We start from the raw sequence: 20089 nt of genomic DNA on the forward strand, positions 1-20089 counted from the left end.
TTAAGAGCTCTCAATGGCTTCCTGTCACTATTCCCTTAGTTGGCATTCAACATCCTCCATAATTTGGCTCCAACCTGCTTTTCAAATCTTATTGCTTGCTCTTCTCAGCATGGATCTATCCTACGCTAAAGTTTGTTTGAGCTATTTCCCAAACACACACATACTTTTCCAGCATCATGTCTTCACTGATATTAATATATATTGCTTTCTCCATCCTCACATCTCCTCCTCCATCCTCACTTCAGTGGGTTGACATTCAGTCTGTTCTTTGAGGCTTCAGTCAAATGCCTTCTCTGGCTGTGAGCCCTCCTTTTTCCGGCCCAGGTTTATTTGATGCTTTACCTCCTCTTTTGTCTCTTACCCAGTTCTTCTTCTTTTATTTATTTATTTAGTTTTTAAGAGACAGGGCCTCACTCTGTTGCCCAGGCTGGAGTACAGTCAGGTCACGGTTCACTGCAGCCTTGAATTCCTGGACTCAAGAGATCCTCCTGCTTCAGTCTCCTGAGTAGCTAGGACTACAGGAATGTGCCACCATGCCTGGATAGTTTTTAAATTTTTTGTAGACATGAAGTTGCCCAGGCTGATTTTGAACTCTGGCCTCAAGCAATCCTCCTGCCTCGGCCTCCCAAATTGCTGAGATTGCAGGTGTGTGCCACTGCACCCAGCCACCAGTTCTTCATTTCTTATCTCCTCTATTGCATTGTAACTTCCTTGTGGGGGTATGGGGGGAGGAAGTGGGAGGTGCTGGCACATAACAGGGTGTGCAAATATTTTTTCGTGTGGCTTACCAGGCATGAACCCCTACAGAGCTTGACTTGAGACTTACCAGCTCACAGCGTGGCATGCATTTTGTCTCCCAAGATCGGTGTTCAAGTCCTTAAAGGAAGGAAGATTATTTGGAAGAAGCATAGGCTTTGGTGGTGTCAGCTTGGATTTTGAACTGTAACCGTGTCACTTACTATGAGGCTTTGGGGAAGATGCTTAAACTTTCTGCGCTTCAGTTTCCTTATTTGGACACTAGAGGCCTTAGATGAAAATGAGTGTAAAGGCCTAACACACCGCTTGGCACATCACAAACCATTAATAAACACCTGCTAAACAGGTACAACAGAAGGATTGATCCGCTTGCTGATGATCGGTTGTTACTATGTCAACTTTAGGGAGAACTCGCTCCCCTCAATTAAAAAAAAAAAAGCAAAGAAAAAGAGAACAAGAAAAAGAGAACCATGATGAGGCTCACTAGAGAGGCACCACCTAGCCAATCTCAACTGTATTAATCTGTGTGATCTTCAGCAAGTGGCTGCTGAGGTCTTAGTCTTCTCATCGGTAAATTGAGCGGTGGGCATTGGAATCCAAGCTCCCCTCCAGCTCTGACATTCCAAGAGCATTAAAGAAAAAGGATGAATCACCCCCTTCAAAATACCAATATGGGCTGGGCCCTCCCCCTGTAGTCCCCATCGAGCACAGCTAAGAGCTCTTAATACGCAGCCAGTTTCTTCTTGCAGCTGCCACCAAACTTCAACCCCCTTTCCCAGGGAGTCTCAGAAGCAAGACTGATAATGGACCCCTGGCCTTCTCCATCTCAACAGAGGACTAAATCCCGTTCCCAGACTCTGGGGGCCAGAGGACCCTCCATTGAGAGGGCTGACTTTCCCTCTCAGTTTGGTCATTGGGCCTCAGTTTGCTCTTGTGTGCAGAGAGAGAGAGAGAGAGAGAGAGAGAGAGAGAGAGTGTGTGTGTGGGGGGGGGGCGGGGGGAGGACATTGAAAGTGGAAGGAAGGAATAAAGCGGAGGCTTGCAAATAGGAGGTTGATGAGTGAATTCTCGAAATTCTAGTGGGAGGAATGGGTTGGTGGAAACCTTGCCATTCTCTTCCAGTATTTGAAAAAGTTGACATGTATGTATCTGTAATAGTTATAAATCTCCACTCTGGGGAGGCACGGCCCCCCAGCAGCTGCATAAATTCATAGACACAGGTGTCAGAACCGCAGAAGTCACCTAGATCAATTGTCCTCCTTACAGAAGATAGGCACTAGATGACCGAAGAGGACAGTCTTCTTGCCACTTTACCCAGAGCCCTCCCCTCCTTTCCGCGTTGACGCTATTATTAGTATTATCGGCATTAATAATAGAGAGGTAACCAGCTGTGCATTAGGCACAATGTTCCAGGACCAGCACTTCCTTCGTTAGCTTCTGGGACTGCCTGGGTCCCGCTGGGTCCTCTCTCGCGGCCGCAGCGGCTTCGGGCCTGCTCTCCGGTTCTGTGCATCCGGTGGTCTGTCTGTCGCCGGTCACGTCTGCAACCCGCGTCCTCCCAGCTCACACCGGCTCCCGCTCTGAAAGCCGAGAAGCTCGCCGGCTGCGGGCGGGTTTTCCAAGTGGGCAGGGGTGGGGAGGAGGGGCGCGGGCGGGCGGGCCCGCGGAGGGAGGAGGGGGCGTCGCGGAGGGGAAGACCTCGCATTGTAATCCAATGACATTGCCAACGTGGGGGTGGGGGCGCTGGCCTCGGCGCGCTCTCCGAGTTTTGGCTGCCCGCCCAGCTGGGAATAACTCTCTTCGCATAATTCGCGTGTTTACCAGGCATGAAAATTCTTGCTTTCGCCCCCCTCGCATAAGACCCCTCCTCTTCCCCACTCCCCACCACCTCCGCCCCTCGCAAGTGAAACTCTGTCTAAAAAAATATTGGCCCGGGGCACAGAAAGTTTTGCATAAATTCATAAGTGATGAATGGCTGATTTTAACGTTATTTGGGTATTTGTCAGAACTTAACAAATATACATGGGGACGGCAGTTCATAAACTTAAACATCTCAATATCCCCTTTCTTCTGGAAATAAATTACGTTTGTTTGCCCAGCTTGGAGTCTTAAGGTAGCCGACATTAGGAATATTTTAAAAGCCATCATCCATCGAGCATGTCTCCCAGGCGCCAGGAAGATTAAATGAAAGAATCATAAGATGGAGGTCTTTAACTTTTAATCCTTTTACAATGAAGCCTCAGATAGTCGCGGGGGCAGGGTGCCCTCTCTGGGGGGAATAATGCCGTTATTCCTCGGCTCTCAGTTAATGAATACCCTAACGTCTGTCCCACGGCTGACGGAGGCAGCGCCGGGGAGGGGGCTCGGCTCCGGGGCCAGGCTATTGAAATGAGGAGCCATCGAGGCTGCGTCGGGAGGGAAGAAAGCGCCCGGCTGGAGGGACAGGGCGGGCGGGGCCGGGGGCACTGAGACTGCGCTGGGGACCAGGCGCAGGTTTGAAATAATTAGCATAGATTCGCCGGGACTCCGGACTTGGGGGGTTAGGGGGGTGGGGGGTGGGGTGGGAGGAACGCCGGGAGGGAGGCGCGGAGAGGTGGCAGGGAGGTGGGGAGGGAGCAAAGGAGAGCGACTTTGGAGTCCAAGATAAATAAAGGGAGCGCTGAGCAGTGTCAGGAAGCTGGCCCACGTGGAGCTGTGCGGACGGGCGCCACTGGGGACTGAGGCGGAGGGACGCATGCGAGAGTCAGGCGTCGGTCCCAAGGAGTTGGCTTTTTAAGGGGTGGGGTGGGAGTGATGTTTTGCACGTCCCTTTAAGGGGTTACGTGTCTTCTGCCCCTATCTAATCTTAAAGCGCAAAGATTCCGGTTCCGATTTCTCCCTTCTCCCCACCCCTCAAGGGGAGAAAGTGCCCAGAGCACAGGCATACCCTCTTCCCAAAAACAGATGCCAGAGGTGGTGATTTTCACCCAGATTCGGACCCCTCCGAAACCATGGCTCTCAGTCTTCCTTAGGTCCCCGGGGAGAGGAGAGGCCAGTGTCAAATCTCCCTGATATCCCCAGCACCTCCGGCCGAGGGCCTGGGATTTCGGGGCTCGGACCTGCAAGATCCCGGAGGCTGTGAGCCTTGTTGATTCCAAGGGATTGCCTCAGCTCGTACCACCGCAGCTTCCGGGCATGCAAAGGGTTAACATGGGCTGGATATTGAGGTGGGGGGTACGAGGCGGGAGGGGTGGCGGGATCTGGGTGGGCGCGCTCTGATCTCCCCCCCTCCCCATTCCTCGGGGGTCAAGTTTCAGCGGCACTCCGCCCCCAGGGTAGGTGTGAAAGACACGTGTCCCCATTGTGAAGGGCCTGTCAGGCAGGACAAAGCGGCCGCCCACCCTCCCCCTGCCCCTCGGCCCAGCCTGGGGTCAGCTCCAGGGGGCCGGCTGGGTGTCGAGGTCACTACAGGCCCGAGCTTTGGTGACATAGGGGGAAAAGCTAGGAGACTAGGCGGAGGCCACGTGATGTTTTAGTGAGGGGTTAGAGAATATCGCCCCCCTCCCACCGCCCTCAAAAAACTAAGTCACCTCCATCATACCACAGGAGGGGAGTCCGAGGGGATGAGCCCCTTCCCCAACGGGGTAGGAGGCACAGCAGCATCCCCTGCCCGCCCCCTCCCACGCCCTCCCACTCCCATCAATCACCAACACAGAAAATCAGTGTGGAGCGCAGTCGGTTTTAGTGGTTTTCTTTAATCCTGCTCTGCACTTCTTTCTCATTTACTACACGGGATATTATAAAGAATAAATAGCAGATACTCTTAATTTACAATGATTAGTCATTCCATTTGTTCTCTATATTTACAATAACTGTAAAATAACATTGAACTCTATAGCTTCTTCGAGGTCCAAGGAAAACCAAAACACTTTCCGAAGAATGGAAAATAGCTTTTAAAAAGTCCTCTACAAAAGTTCCCCCGTCTCTTTGTACTTTAAGAAAAAAAATAACTTTTCCCCCCTGCTTCGCCATGCGAAGGGCACTGGAATATAAATAGCAGGTTAACATTATTAGCAACAACCAGAATAAGTCTCTCTTTTCTCTGTTCTTTTTTTTTTTCCTTTTGCTTACTTTTTTTTAAAAATACAGTAGAAGCCGGTAACTTTTAACGTATAATACTGACCTTTTAATAAGTAAATTAAAACTGGGACCGTATATACACACACATATACATTCCTACACAGTTAAACAGTGCATTACATGAACCAGAAAGCTAGGTCTCTGTAGCCCAAAAAAAAAAAAAAAAAAGAAAAGTTCATTGAAAACCCTCGCTAGAGGGTGGTGGAACTGGTTGGAGGCGGTGCAGGGGGCGTCGGTGGGGATCGATCAAGTGTCCGGGTGCGGGCAGGGGGCCCCCGAGTTCTAGCACGAGCACTTGCACTCGGAAATGATGGGGTACTGGATGGGAATCCAGCCGCAGCGCTGGCCCCCGCGCCGCTGACAGCGCCACCGCAGCACCGTGAGGTGCACGGACTTGGACGGCTTGCACACCATGCCCTCGGGCACGGAGCACGAGCGCTTACTGAAGCAGCTGCCCACCTTCACGTAGCGCGGCCAAAAGCGGCTGCCCAGGTCGTTCCACGCGTACAGCACCGGGCAGAATGTCTGCGACCACAGCCACATCTGTAACTTCCTCCGCAGCTTCTTGCTTAGGCGCTGCTTCTTGCCCTGGGCCAAGCCCTCGGAGAACTCTAGCCCTTTGATCTCGCTCGGCATGGCCCCCGACGGCCGCTGCCGCAGCAGCTGGTCCAGCTCCGCCAGGTCCTCCGCGCCCCCAGCTGCACCCCCGCCCCCGCCGGGCCGCTCCTCGGGGGGCGAGGTGGCCATGAAGCCCGGGTCGTAGTGGCCCCCGAGCAGCGAGCGCAGCAGTGTCTCGTTCAGATCCTTTTCCTTGGGGTCAAAGATAGGGTCTGGGTGTTCGATGAGGTCCACCAGGGGCAGGTTGTCGCTGGGCGCCGGGCGGATGTGGAGATAGTGCTGGCCGCCGGCCGGTGTCGCCCGCAGCCCCAGGACCACCACCAGGGCGTAGAGGGTGACCCCTAGGCTGGGGCAGCGCTCCATGCCTCCGGCGCGCGCCCGGGGCTGCTGCTTCGTCCCGCGTCCCCGGAGGAGAGCACGCCGAGCCCGCGGCGCCGCCGCGCTCCCCCGTCTCTCCGGAGGCGGCTCACCCGAGGCTGGGCAGGCGCAGGGCCGGCAGCATGAGCCGCCGGGAGAGCCCTTCGCGCAGCGCTGGCTCCCACCGGGGCGGAAGAAAGGCACACAAGTTGGCCGCAACTCCTCTCCCGGGTCTACTGGGGAAGGCGGCCGCGGCTGGGCATCCGAAATTACTCCAGGGCGACCGCGGGGCGCCGGAGGCGCCGGCTCCTCGCTGCCTTCCCGGGCCGGCGGCGGCGCAGGGCGCGTGGACGAGCCCCTCTCCCCTCCTCCTCTCGCTGCTCTTCGTCCTGCCGCTCTGTGCAAGCGCCGCTGGCTGAGCTGGTCCTAGGGGCACTTCCCTCCGCCTGCTCCGGGCTCCGCGGCCGGCTCTGCCCGGCGGACTCCAGCGGCGGCGGCGGCGGCGGCGTCCGCGCACGTTGGCACCGGTTTGTCTGTCTCGCAGGGTCCAAGCCTTTAAATTTCCTGCACTTTCAGCTCCATCACCATGGAAACCACTGACTCTCTCGGCGTTGCCCCCTCCCCCTTCTTCCCCCCAAACAACAACCCCACCCCCCACTTCTCCACCCCCGAGGAGCTGGAGCTGCACAGGCTCCGGGGGAAGCCGCCTGTACTCGCCGCGGAGGCGGCGGCGGCGGCTTCGGCAGCGCCCAGGGCTGTGCCCCGCCGGACCCAGATGCCCCGGGAAGCCGACAGTCCGGCTGCCCGCCGGAGCTCACAGGCGGCGGCGGCGGCGGCGGCGGCGGCAGCGGCGGTGGCGGCGGCGGTGGCGCTTGGCAGGTCTCCGCGCAATTTTCTCTCTCCCCCACCACCCACCCCCCTTCTCCTCCTCCTGCAAAATGCACCGCCCCCCTCCTTTCTCCTGGAGCAATGCAACTGGGGCTCTAGGCGCCCCGCCAGGGCCAGTCCTGGGGAAAGCTCGCGGCGGCGCTGGAGCCGGGCTGGAGGGTGCAGAGCCGGTGTTTGGGGGGACGGTGCTCGAGGTGGGGCTGGAGGGTTTCTCACTAGCTGGGTGCTTTGCACTGGGAGGGGAGCAGCGGGGAAGTGCTGGGGGCTCGTTTCTCGGTGCATGCAGTTCGGAGCAAGAAATTTCTCCATGTGCATGGAGCGTTTTCCCCGAGCGCGTCTTCCTCTCTCCCTGGCTCTTGCTCTAAGTCCCCTCCCCCCAACACACACACACACACACACACACACACACACACACACACACACAGCCCCTACCCCACCCCCCTTTGCACCAGGGAGTCCGAGAGCCGCAGCGTTGCGCAGCGTGATGTAATTCTTAGGAAGCACTCCTGTCTGTCTGCTCCTCGGGCCCACGAGGGGGTTCAGCTCCTCACCATCCTCCTCCTCCTTGGCCGGGTCCTGCACCCTGAGTGGCCTAGCCTCAGGGGCACGACTGGCTCGCCTGCGGCTCCCCTAGCCCGCCCGGCTCCGCGCGGCCGCCGCTCGGCTCCCTGGGGGCGGCGCGCCCTCTGCTGGCCCGCTGTGAGCCCTGCACCTGGCGCTGGCGGGGGCGGCCGTGCGAGGTGGGTCGGCCGCTGCCCGCTCTGCCCAGCTCAGCTTCTGCTTCTGTGTCCGTGTCACTTTGTGTGTGTCTGCGTCTGCTGACGGGTCCGTTTTGGTTCTGGCTATTTTCCCGAAGCTCTCCAAGCCCCCAGTGTAAACAAACTTCCTGAGATTCCTTCTCAGTCCCCTCAAATTTCACAAGAATGCGTGCAGCACCTTCTGCCTCAGGTAAATCGGTCTCTGGTCTCAGTGGGTGCGAGTGGGGACCAGAAACTTGAAAGGTGAGCTGACAGCAGAGGCACCTGAGTCTTTCCCGGGGTCCACCCTGATATAACTCGGACAAGTCATTTTCCTCACTTTTCCCATTAGTGACATAACTATTAATAGATTTCTCTTCCAGCCCTACCTTTCTGTGATTTTAAATAAACCTCCATGATGCTTTCTCTTTCAGAAGCAGTTTCTCTTTGATGGGAGATGGGTACTGAAGGGACACCTTCGGTTAATTTCCCCTTGGACGAGGAACTCAATCTAAGCTTTAAAATGCAAACTCAATTTTCTTTGTGGTGAATGTGATTGGAATCTGGAAAAAGCTGGAGAAGAGAGACTTGGAGTGGATGACTCAAGTATTTGCCAGTCTTCCATGGAGTGGGAGTTAAGAGGTCCCATTGTGACAACCTAAATCCCTCAACTTTCTTTCCCCAAAGATCTGGTTTTTCCTTTCAACCTGCCCCACCCCAACTCCCAAAGTTTATCATCTGTCTAAGGAAGAAAACACTTTGTTGCACACTACAGTCTTTCTGCAAAACCTCTATTAAAAGGGGTGGGCAGTTTCCGCTGAAAGCGTTTCCTCAATTTTAAAGTCTAGACAACTAGAATTAGACTATCAAGGGACTGCTCAAAAGGAGATCTTGCTTTGATGGATACTGGAGATAAAAACAACCCATTGGTTGTTTGAATTGGGCTGACTTTGAAATAATATGTGATTAGAACCTGGTACAGGCTGGGCACGGTGGCTCATGCCTGTAATACCGGCACTTTGGGAGGCTGAGGCAGGCGGATCACTTGAGGTCAGGAGTTGGAGACCAGCCTGCCCAACATGCTGAAACCCTGTCTCTATTAAAAAAAAAAAAAAAAAAAATTAGCTGGGCCTGGTGGCAGGCTCCTGTAATCCCAGGTACTCGGGAGGCTGAGGCACGAGAATCACTTGAACCTGGGAGGCAAAGGTTGCACTGAGTTGAGACTGCACCACTGTACTCCAGCCTGAATAACAGAGTGAGACTCTGTCCCCACCTCCCCAGCTCCTCCCCGCCAAAAAAAGAACCTGGCACATAGTAGGCTCCTAAGCATACCTCTTTCTTTTTGATGTGCTTTATGGGGATTCAGCACTAGTTTGTTTCCTTATGAAGATTACATGTTCCAGAGCAATTTTGTCACTGATGTGAATTAACTAAGAAAATTATTTAGTGGCGTTCAAGGGCTAAACTCTAGCTCAGCCCTCCTGAGATGGTGGGTTCCAATTAATTACATTATATCATGCTGGTTTCTGTTCTTTTAATCCCCCTCTCCTCTCCTTCAAATCACCTATTTTTGCTTGAAGACCAACCCAGATCCTTTATTTAGTTAGGCCGAGCAGATTTGACTGAACAGCAAAAAAGGTCCCTCAGGAACCAGAAACAAATCATGCTTGAGAACAGATTGGGTGACCTGTTTATGGAGTATCTACTGGGTGAAGACCATCAGGAAAAATACAAAGAAGAAAAAATTCATAGTCAGTCTCCATCCTGCAAGACTTTTGTAGTACAGTTAGGGGAGATATGACAAGCACAAGAAAAAAATAGTAAAAGGACATCGGAAAAATTTATAAATTCCCATAACAGTGTGGACTAGTTTTTTATAACCTTTTCTTTTTAAAATCCATGTCCCCTTTTGATAAACATAACAATATCATGCTCTTCTTTGAATGTTGTTTAAAGTTTTAAAAATACATTATTATAACCAAAAGGAAGCTCAAGCAATTATTATGTTAGCTATACTGTTTTCAAACCATATCTACCCCTCTTCAATGTGAAGTTCTGAAATGCCACATTTGGGAAGCTTGCAACTCCTAACTCTGTGCCACACTGGAGTAGCCCATGCGCTTAGGTACTGAGTGAACCTGGGGATGTTGGTATTAGAGACTAAGCAGTACTAAGACCTTAATGGTAGAGCTGAATTTTAGCTGAGCTTCATGAAGAAGGATGTATTTATCTGACTATGGAGAGGAGGAGATTTGAGAGATAGGATATACATCTACATGAAGAAGGGAACCACACTTGTATGAGGGACAGCCAGAAAATCTGGGGATATGAGAGGTGGAAGAAGAAATGTCCCAGACAGGGAAGCTCCATGACTTTTGGACCAGGTGGATTTAAGTTGGAATTCTGGCTGTGCCCCTCACCAGCTGTGTTACCTTTTTAACACAGTCATCTTAACCACCCCGTTTCCATTCTCTCATCTGTAAGATGGGGATGATACACACTTCTCAGAATCATCCCATGTAAAAGAGGTAAGGAATGCCTAGCCTAGCAAGGTGCCTGGGGCAGAGCCTATATCAGGCAATGGTTTTACAACATGTTACTTCTTTAGAGAACCCCACTGCCCTCAATTGGCCAGCCATCTCAGGTTTGAGCGGAAGAAGTTTGAAGGGGTGAGGATGCTGCTGAAATAAACTCCAACACCTTTGGACTTGCTTTCTGTCCACTCCATCTGTGCAACTTGAGGGCTGCCAGGCTTCAGGAGTTTGAGGGAGGGAGGACTGTAGTTTCTTAGGAGATTCTGTAGCCAACCCATTTTGATGCTTCTGTGGTTCTGTTGAAGAGGGAGCTTGACAAAACTGGACAAAGAGGGTTGTATTTCTTCCAAAGGAAGTTGTGGGTGGAAGATGGGCCAATGGAAGTACGGCTGTCAGCTTGACTCTCACCGCTGTGGGCAGTGTTTGGAGTGTAGTGGGGCTTGGTTGGGGACTTAGGCCTCAGGAGGCTACATAGGAAGAGTCTAATGAACAACATAAATGGAGGCCAGTCCCTGGGTAGCCCCATCCCAGGTTTCTGTCCCTGCAAAATTCTCTGGGCAAGGTAAATGGAAGCACTCTTTTAAACAGTCGCTGGGGCAACTCCAGGTCAAAGGCAAGAGGAGCCTGAGGGTGCTTTTATGTATCTTCTCTTATTTCTATCATGATTCAAAGAACAAATTGACAATCTTCTTGCTTCTTTGGCCCTGGAAACATAGACCTAAGGCAACTGTGGGTGATACCTAAAGGGCATGGGGCTTGAGGTCAGAAAACTTGCAATCTACCAGCTGTGTGACCTTGGGTGAGACACTCTACCTTTCAAGGACCGTGAGACATCCTTGGAGAATGCATGAGAACTGCCATCTTTTACATCTCGTGTCATCCCAGGCATTGAAATTCTCTACCCTCTGTTTCTGACAATCTCTTGGGACCCATAAATGTAGAATCTGATGGGCTTTCTCTTAATGAGACCCCAAAATGGCATTCTTGGGCTTGACTTCACTTAGCAAAGGGAGAACAAGTCAGCCATGAGGCTTGCCACATATCTCTCCTGACTGCCAGAAGGAGGTGACAGTAGAGGTGGCACTGAGGTCAGAGGGTGGTGAACTCCATGTAGCCTCCTGGGTCTTGGGGAGCACTGGCAAGTTCAGAACTCACAGTGAGGGTAGAAAGAACCCAGTTCAGCTTCACAGGGCATTATAATTGTGTGTGTGTGTGTCCCATTGGTGATTAGATTCTGGAGAGAAGTAACTAAAATGGGCATGCTGGGCAAAAGAGGGAAAATAGGAGAGAAAGAGGAGGGAGAGAGTGGGAAATCACTCTAAAACGTGGTCTGGGGTGGGAACGTGGGCAAATACATGTGAAATACATTTCCCAAAATAGAGACAAAGTTTAAGACCAAAGGAGGAAATGAGCTTCAGCTAGCTTATTCCATCCCCGACAGCCCCTTCCCTTCCTCAGTCTGGCTCCTGCTCTGCCTGTAGCCCCCTCCTCATCTGGCTCCACACTGGGGAAGGGGAGACGTCTCTGGAGCCCGGTGGCTCATTCATCTCCTGATAAACTGTTTATCTGAGTTTTAACGAGGGCGCCTCTCTCCAGCCCTGGAGACAGAAGCCTCAGCATGTTTAGCCTGCCCTGATGTGGGGGGCCTGGGGGTGGATGGGGGCGACGCCAGCAGGCATATCTTCTCCCCTTTCCTGCTTCAGCTCTCCTGGGCTTCACATTGCATTTCCTTGGCTGAAGTCTGGGTCTAGGATGGACCCAACGTTTTCCTATGGATAGGAAATCCTTGTACAATCCTTCTCTCTCCAGCCACTGCTTTACACACACACACACACACACACACACACACATTCTAAATAAAATTTAAAGACCAACAACACTTGGTTCTGAGTTATGGACTTTTACCATATGTGACCCAGTATTTCAAGGGGAATGAATGGAATACTACAGATACAGTATTGCTAGTGTGGGCCAAGAATCTCCAAAATGATGGGGGGGCTATGATGTGAACGGATAACTGTCATCGAATAGAAACACAAACTCTAAATGCTCTAGGACTTGCTTCCCACTCCCCACCATACACTGTCATAGATTTGCACAGGCACACAATTTTCAGATGCTGAAAGTCTACCTGTATTGAAGAGCCTACCTTCCAGGCCCCAATACATATGTAGTTAATCAATACAAACACACGAGTGCACATGCACACACATGCATATACGCACATATCACACACACTCGCTATGCACTGCTCCCTAACACACCACACATACCACACACACAGACATACACACCACACCACACACACACACCACATACCACACACACAAACCACACACACCACACGCACACAGACACACACCACACCACACACACACCACACACACCACACGTGCACACACACACATACACACAAACCACACACACCACACACCCATACTTCTGCCTCTTCTGTTCCTATCTGGGCTTAAAGGTTTCTGAAGGCGGTTCCCTTTAGCAACCTGCCATGGGAAATTGATACACTGCCTCCTCCTGCCAAAAACACGCAAACACCCATCTCAATGTACACTAGCATTTCCCCCACATCCTCTCATCCCATTGCCTCAGATAGATGTGTATTGAGATAATAAGGTCTAGTCTCCCTTATCCCGTCAAAGGCTCAAGATAACAAGCAGACAGAAGCTCAGTGGAGTGAAAAATAAGGGGAAAAATGACCTCATTTCAGGTGGGTGGGATGAATCATGGGTTCCAGCTACCGAATCCACCTAACACAACACCTTCACATCTCTGACTTTTTTCCTAGCCCCTACTCTGTCTCCTCACCATCCAAGTCATGGTGCAGCCTTGGATATGACTTGCTGTGACCACCTACTGTTATCTATCAGTCTTTTATTCATTTATCTCATCACCAGGCATGTACCCCAATTATAGACACATTGCTCAACAAGAGATAAGATGGAGTCTCATCTCTTGAGGAGGTCACAGATGATTGGGGAAAAAAAATAAAGATTACAATTCAGGATGTCAGCTGCCATGAAGAGGCATAGAAATGTTGGGCTGGGGGATCCGAAAAGGCTCCCTAAAAGATTTGATGTCCAAGTTGATTTTTTAGTTTCTTTCTTTCTTTTTTTTTTTTTTTTGAGACAGGGTCTCATTCTGTCATCCAGGCTGGAGTGCAGTGGCATCATCTCGGCTCACTGCAGCCTCTGCCTCCCAGGGTCAGGTGATTCTCCTGTCTCAGCCTCCCAAGTAGCTGGGATTACAGGCATGCGCCACCACGTCCTGCTAATTTTTGTATTTTTAGTAGAGACAGGGTTTCACCATGTTGGCCAGGCTGGTCTCTAACTCCTAACCTCAAGAGATCCTCCTGCCTCAGCCTCCCAAAGTGCTGGGATTACAGGCGTGAGCCACCATGCCTGGCTTGATGTCCAAGTTGAAAGACCTGAAAAATCAAGTGGTGGTTACAGAACAAATGGGTGAGGAGAGGCCACTGGCTGGATGACATATGGGGCAGTGGGGAGGAGGTGTGACATAATCCAAATTCTGGGGGTGGGTTGGCAGTGCCCAGAGTTAGGGATTGAGGAATAGAGACTGGAAGACCAGAGGCCTTGCATGGTGGACCACTGAAGGGTCTTAAGCTGTTTTAAATAGGATTTAAATTTAAATTTAGACTTGAGCTTAGAAATATTTGAAACAAACCTTAGAAACCATCTAAATATGGCGATTATAGGTCTTAAATATTTCAAGAGAGTCCCTATTAAGAAGTGGCCAGGCATGGTGGCTCACGCCTGTAATCGCAGCACTTTGGGAGGCCGAGGCGGGCGGATCACGAGGTCAGGAGATCGAGACCATCCTGGCTAACACCGTGAAACCCTGTCTCTACTAAAAATACAAAAAATTTGCCAGGTGTGGTGGCAGGCGCCTGTGGTCCCTCAGGAGGCTGAGGCAGGAGAATGGTGTGAACCTGGGAGGCGGAGCTTGCAGTGAGCCAAGATCACACCACTGAACTCCAGCCTGGGTGACAGAGCGAGACTCTGTCAAAAAAAAAAAAAAGAAGTGAAAATAAAAATTCATTATGTGTTACATCAAGTTTGAAATCTAGGATTTCAACTCTAGAGCCCTTGATTTTAATATGTATGCAGGGATTATTTTACGTACGAGGAAATATGTTAAAAAATGTTTGTAAGTCATTAGTTGTAATGATTATCCTAAAGAATGGGGTTATTACCCTTAAAGTGTGAGGTGAGGAAGAGAGAGAAGCTCACTTTTTACTTTATGTAAATCTGATTTAAAAAAAGATGGCAATCAGCATTTTTGTGTTTAAGGAAAAAATCAGTAAAAGATTAAAATCAGTGAATTTAGAAGAAACAATTTGCCCCAAAGTTACTATTAGGCATTAGTAAAACTGAAAATGGTGTTTAAAGTTCTAAATGTTAAAAAGATTTTTGAAGCCAGCAGCAGGCTGCAGGGTAGGCACGATTCTTATTCTTAGGTGATGTTCATTTTGTGTTGAGTTAAATGGTGCAGTGCTCATTTATGATGGTAAAGTGAAGAAGTACATTTGTGGAACTTTCGTATGCATATGTGTGTGTGCATGTGTGTGTGCGTGTGCGCACACATATAAGTAAGTGACAGACACTGTTTCATGACACTTTGATTTCCTGTCTCAGGCATCTACAGAGAAATCAGATTGCTTTCCAAATAAAGTGAAAACCCACTGCTGGGCTGGGAAATAAAACTAAAATGAACCAAAAACCACTCTCATGCTTGATTGAAAAAAATCTGTGCAGTCTGGAATGAGTTTGGTGTGTAAGCAAATGATTGGAAATAAGTTACCTAAGTTGAGGGTTTGGAGGATGAGGTCCCTAAATAAGTACCAAAGGAACTTACCCTTTGGTAAAATGGGGAGGTAGGGACAACTACTTCCCCATTTTATAGATAGAGAAATTGAGGGCCAGAGAAGTGAGGGGGTGTCTCAATGCTCTGCTCTTGACTCAAGGATCATCTATGGAGGCAGAGAGAGGCTTCTTAGCTCAGAGCCGTGAGCCCAAAGCGGGCTTCTTAATGCATCTGCTGTCTTGCTCTGAATCCACGTTTGACTCCAGAGATCGTCAGTACCAGCAGGCCAGGGAGGTTTACTTGTGGGCAGTGACTTTTGGCAACCTGGTTGAGTAGAGGAGAGGGCTCGTTTCATCTACCTCCCACTCCCCCGTCCCCATCCTCATCCCCACCTCCCATAATGGAGCATGACTGTAGTAAAACAAGGCTTTTGATCAAGCTTCTCCACCTCACTCTTAAGACAAACAATGTCTCTGAAACCCCCAACTGTTTTTTTATTTTTCTTATATCTAAGGTTTCATCTTAGTGTCTTTACTCAGCTTCATTTAAAAATGCCCTCAATTAAGGAAAAAAAATTTTCTTTTTTATTTTAATTCACAAAACATACCTACAACAAATGAAAGGAAGGCTTCAAAGTTACACAAACAACCACCTTAAAGTTCTAAAAGGGGTTCTTACTTTTCCTGTAACCCACTGGGCAACCGCAAACGTTTTACAATCTGTTCTTTGGCATAATAGGTTAAGATCATAAGTAAATTTATTAATTAAAATATGAATAAAAATAAATAAAGCAGTGGCTAGTCCTTTACCAGCATGGCTTGTGTTTCAACACAGGACTTTTTTGAGATATGATTCATTATTCATTGGAGTTTTGGAAAAAAATTAGTTTTATAAATTGTTGGTATGCTTATAAATTTAAAGAAAAAATTTTTTTTTCACTCATGATAGAGAGAATGGATAAGGTTAGAGCTGGTACCCAGGCTTGGGCCTCTTTGTCCCTTCCCTACAAAATGAATTCAGTACACTACAATTTCAGATAAATGTCTCTTTTCTCACACAAAAGCTTAACCATGTTAACTGGTTAATGTAAAGCTTGATTAAACTCGCAAAGATAATCCCTAAAATGCTGGGAGAAGGGCCCTTAAAGTGCCTGGAGGTGGCAGGGAGGAGGCGGGCCAGTAATGAGGCAAGGTTTTGATTCCAATCTCATTTTCCCTTTGCATTGTTTCAAAAGTGAATTACTGCAGTGGATCAGCAGAATACATTGAGAAAAATGCAAAGCTGCTTCCCGCACCTCCTCAAGGATTTGAGTCACCTCGGATAAGGCTTTAAATATAATAAGAGACATCGTAATGATCATGCCACGGGGGTAAAAAAATCCTGGCAGATCACATTTTATGGAACTCTGCTTTTCTTTCAGACCCTAGCCCAGAAGGAGAGGCAGCTACATTTTAGACTAAATGTTTATGGTTTAAGCTTCTTCAACAGCGTGAACGTTTACTTCTGAGCTAGTCCTATTGTTCCGTCTGTGATTTAAATATGCTTCTTCTAAATATTTTGACAGCAAAGCAAGTCTTGGGGGCACTTGTACGTTTTCTAGGGACTTCAGGGCTGTCACTGGTTGCAGGGTAGGGGTTTGGTGAGATCTCTGACTTGTCTTTTGTAGCAGCTATTCTTCATCTCACAGGTATGAGATCCTAGATGGGGTCTTTATCTCTCACCAAAGTTATGCTAAGGTCACCACTGAGAAGTAAGTCTTGCAGATGGTACTGGCCCACCCAAGACAGATAGCTTCCTGCTGAAATTCAGTGAAGTGCCGCCTCATTTCTCCCAAAGTCTTAGTATTCCTGAAGAAGAAACAGGCTAAAATAAACTGCTGTATAGGATGGGAATTGTAATTATTCAAAAACCTCTAAGGATTCTTCTGGTTACTCTCAAGATAAAGTTATGACATTTGATGCCATTTCCAACCTGACCACAATCTGCCTTTCTCCTATTACCTTGTTCTACTCTTTGCTGTTTGCTGTATATTTAGCTTGGAGGTCTCTACACATAGCCTGCACTTCCTCACTGTTACGTGTCCTGTTTACTCACTTTCTCCCTTTTGCAAAATCACTTGCCACCCTCTAGATCCTGCTTAAACGTTGCTTCCTCCATTCTTGATTCTGTCTGGGAAGATAAATTGCTCCCTCCTGTCAGTCCTACACCATCTCATTCCTTCCTCTAGCTCATCCATTAGTGACTGCATTCAGGCTTATGGCTGTCCTGCTTGCTGGACAACGAGCTCTTTATGGGAATTCAACTCCTTATTCCCAGTGCCTGGCCTTGTGTTTATTATACAGTAGGTGCCTAGTAAATGAACGAACACCTGAACTTGTTTAATTACTTCTGGTTACCATATTGGATCCTGGTAGTGGGTAGATGGAAGCGATGGTGGTCAAAACAATGCCCATTTCTTAATTAACAGCTTATGATGTTTGATCTTCTCTTATAAATCACATCCTTCTTCTTGGCTGAGTCTGTCTATTTACTGAAAAAAGTTTAATCAGATTCCTCATAGGTGTCTGGAAAATAAAAAGACCAGTTTGACCCAAATAGATGCTTTACAATTTAACTGGTATACACCAATGTCTTGTCCATGTTGAACTAGAGATGGCCTGGTTGTTGTACCAACACCCTCAGCAGCCTGAATCCTCACAAATTAGCAGCTCTGTATCTTGAAGTCAGCTGATTTTGGCAGCAGAAGCAATTCAGGGCAGGGGAGAGGGTGAGGGATGGTTGGCTCTCTCCCAGGAAGCTGCAGCTTGGGCTGTTGTTGGGGTGGGGTGGGGAGTAGTTGAATGATCCCAGCTCATTCTGGAAAGGCAGCAGCTGCTGTGAGATGTCAGGCTAACCTCAGCCCATGTCCTCAGAAAGGAAGATGGTGCAGGCTCCCACTCCCATCTTTGGGACCCCAGGATCTAGTTTTTGCTGGAACTGTTTTTCTTCCCTTCCACCCCACCGCTCCCAGTCCCTCCCATGTTCTTGGAGAGGTGGACTCAGAAGCCATTTCCAAAAGGGCAGAATAGCACTAATCTCTCTGAAGACAGCTCTCCTTGGTGTCCAATTCCTCTTTATGTAGCCAAAGAGCCTTGCTCACCATCTGGCATGGTCTGCACTCACTGGGGGTGGCTGGATCAATGGCTGGGTTCACTGTCAACACCGACTGGGTGCAATTCCACAGACATCTTTTAGGTCCTCTAAACTGTCATTCCCCAGTCACAATTGTCCGGATAACCAGGTCAAAGGTGCATCTTTGACTATTCTTTTCCCAGCCTGAATGACGCAGCCCAATGCAAGAGCTTCTCAGGGACAGCTCCATGTTATTCGGACTCTGTCCACCTGGCACAAAGGGCAACGCTTTGAAGAAGAAATGGATTAAGATATTAGATTACAGTTTCTCTAGCCAGGCTCAGGGCCTGTGCTGAATGTTCTCTCCCAAGTAGAGTGACTTGGCAGAGTGGGTCAGGCCTCCCGCCTTCCTTACTTTCCTCCACTCTCCACTGCCTTCTGGGTGGGAGGTGGAAGGGGAGAGGGGGACACTCACTCTCCATGACTTACATCAACATTTTTGTAAAAGTCAAACAGGGCTGCATTTTTTTTTTTGTCTTATACTTTTGCACATGTTCTGTCCTACCTCAGGGCAGCATGAAGATGCAGGCAAAAATAGTCAGTGGATCATGGATGAGAAATGGCTGTGGAGAGGCAACAACACAACAAGAACATTTGATTAATTAATTAATTAATTTATTTTGAGACAGGGTCTTGCTGTGTTGGCCAGGCTGGAGTACAGTGTCATGATCATGGCTCACTGCAGCCTCAACTTCCCAGGCTCAAGTGATCATCCCATTTCAGTTGCCTGAGTAGCTGGGATTACAGGTGGCACCACCACGCCAGGCTAATTTTTGAATTTTTTTGTAGAGAAGGGGTTTTGCTATGTTTCCCAGATTTTTCTCAAACTCCTGGACTCAAGCGATCTGCCTGCTTTGGCCTCCCAAAATGCTGGGAATACAGGCGTGAGCCATTGCACCTGGCCCAAGAAAATTAACGTTAACCTCTTTCTTCTCTTCCCCCTCCACCTTCCCAATTACTGAACTCTTACTATGTGCTGATATAGTGCATTATATTTGTTGTCTTCTTCAGTCCTGCAGACATCTCAGTTTATAATCTAGGACACTCAAGCTCAGAGAGGTCAAGTGACCTGACCAAGGTCACACAAGTAGGAAGTAACACAGTTGAGGTTTAACTCTCTGCCTAACTCCAAAGCTTCTGATTTATTCCATGTGGCCTTTTTTGGTTTCATCTGGAATTCTGCTTTTGGTATTCTTTGTACAACTTATAAATGTGGAAGGTAGTGATGGGGGTGGAGAAGGACACAAAAGTGGAATCCAATGTGACCCACAAAATAGTAGTATAAATTATTAATGAATGCAAATAGGCCTGGTAAATTTATACATGAATTGCAATCCTACACACCAACTTGGGGACAGTGCTTGCCTCTGGGGAGAGGGACAGAATGTAAAGTACTTGGTGGATACTTACGTGTATCTATACCATATTATTTCTTTGAAAAAGGAAAGAGATCAAAGCAAACGTAAAATAAATACAAATCTTTGGTGTTCAAAAACCACAATGTGATAGCACTCATACCCATTAGAATAGCTGATATCAAAAAAAGGGAAGGAAAATAACAAGTGTGATGGGGATGTGGAGAGACGCAAACCCTTGTGTGCTGCTGGTGGGAATGTAAAATAATGCAGCCTCTATGGAAAACAGTATGGCACTCCCACACAAAATTAAAAATGGAAATAGCATATAAACCATCAATTCCACTGCTGGGTATATCCTTCACATAACTAAAACAGGGACTCAGATATTTATACATCTTTTTTTCATAGCAGCATTATTCACAATAGCTAAAAGGTGGAAGTAGCCCATGTGTTCATTGATGAATGGGTAAATAAAATGTGGTATATCCATACAATGAGGTATTATTCAGCCTTAACAAGAAAAGAAATTCTGATGGCCTCAACATGGGTAAATCTTGAAGACATTATGCTAAGTGAAACAAGCATAAGTCACAAAAGGACAAATACTGTGTAATTTCACTTATATGAGGTATCTAGAGTGGTCAGATTCATAGAGATGGAAAGTAGAATGATGGTGGCCAAGGGCTGGGAGGAGGGAAAATGGGGAGTTACT

At 48.7% G+C, this 20089-nt stretch overlaps 1 protein-coding gene across 1 annotated transcript; it reads right to left on the reverse strand.

Annotated features, from left to right (window-relative positions):
• Positions 1-4470: 4470 nt before the first annotated feature.
• Positions 4471-5876, reverse strand: NOG (noggin). The gene has a single exon (XM_054457492.2). The coding sequence runs from the start codon at positions 5854-5856 to the stop codon at positions 5158-5160; it is 699 nt and encodes a 232-aa protein (XP_054313467.1). The 5' UTR covers positions 5857-5876; the 3' UTR covers positions 4471-5157.
• Positions 5877-20089: the final 14213 nt, after the last annotated feature.

The sequence above is a fragment of the Pongo pygmaeus genome, chromosome 19 (genome assembly GCF_028885625.2).
Source record: "Pongo pygmaeus isolate AG05252 chromosome 19, NHGRI_mPonPyg2-v2.0_pri, whole genome shotgun sequence".
Classification (NCBI taxonomy): domain Eukaryota; kingdom Metazoa; phylum Chordata; class Mammalia; order Primates; family Hominidae; genus Pongo; species Pongo pygmaeus.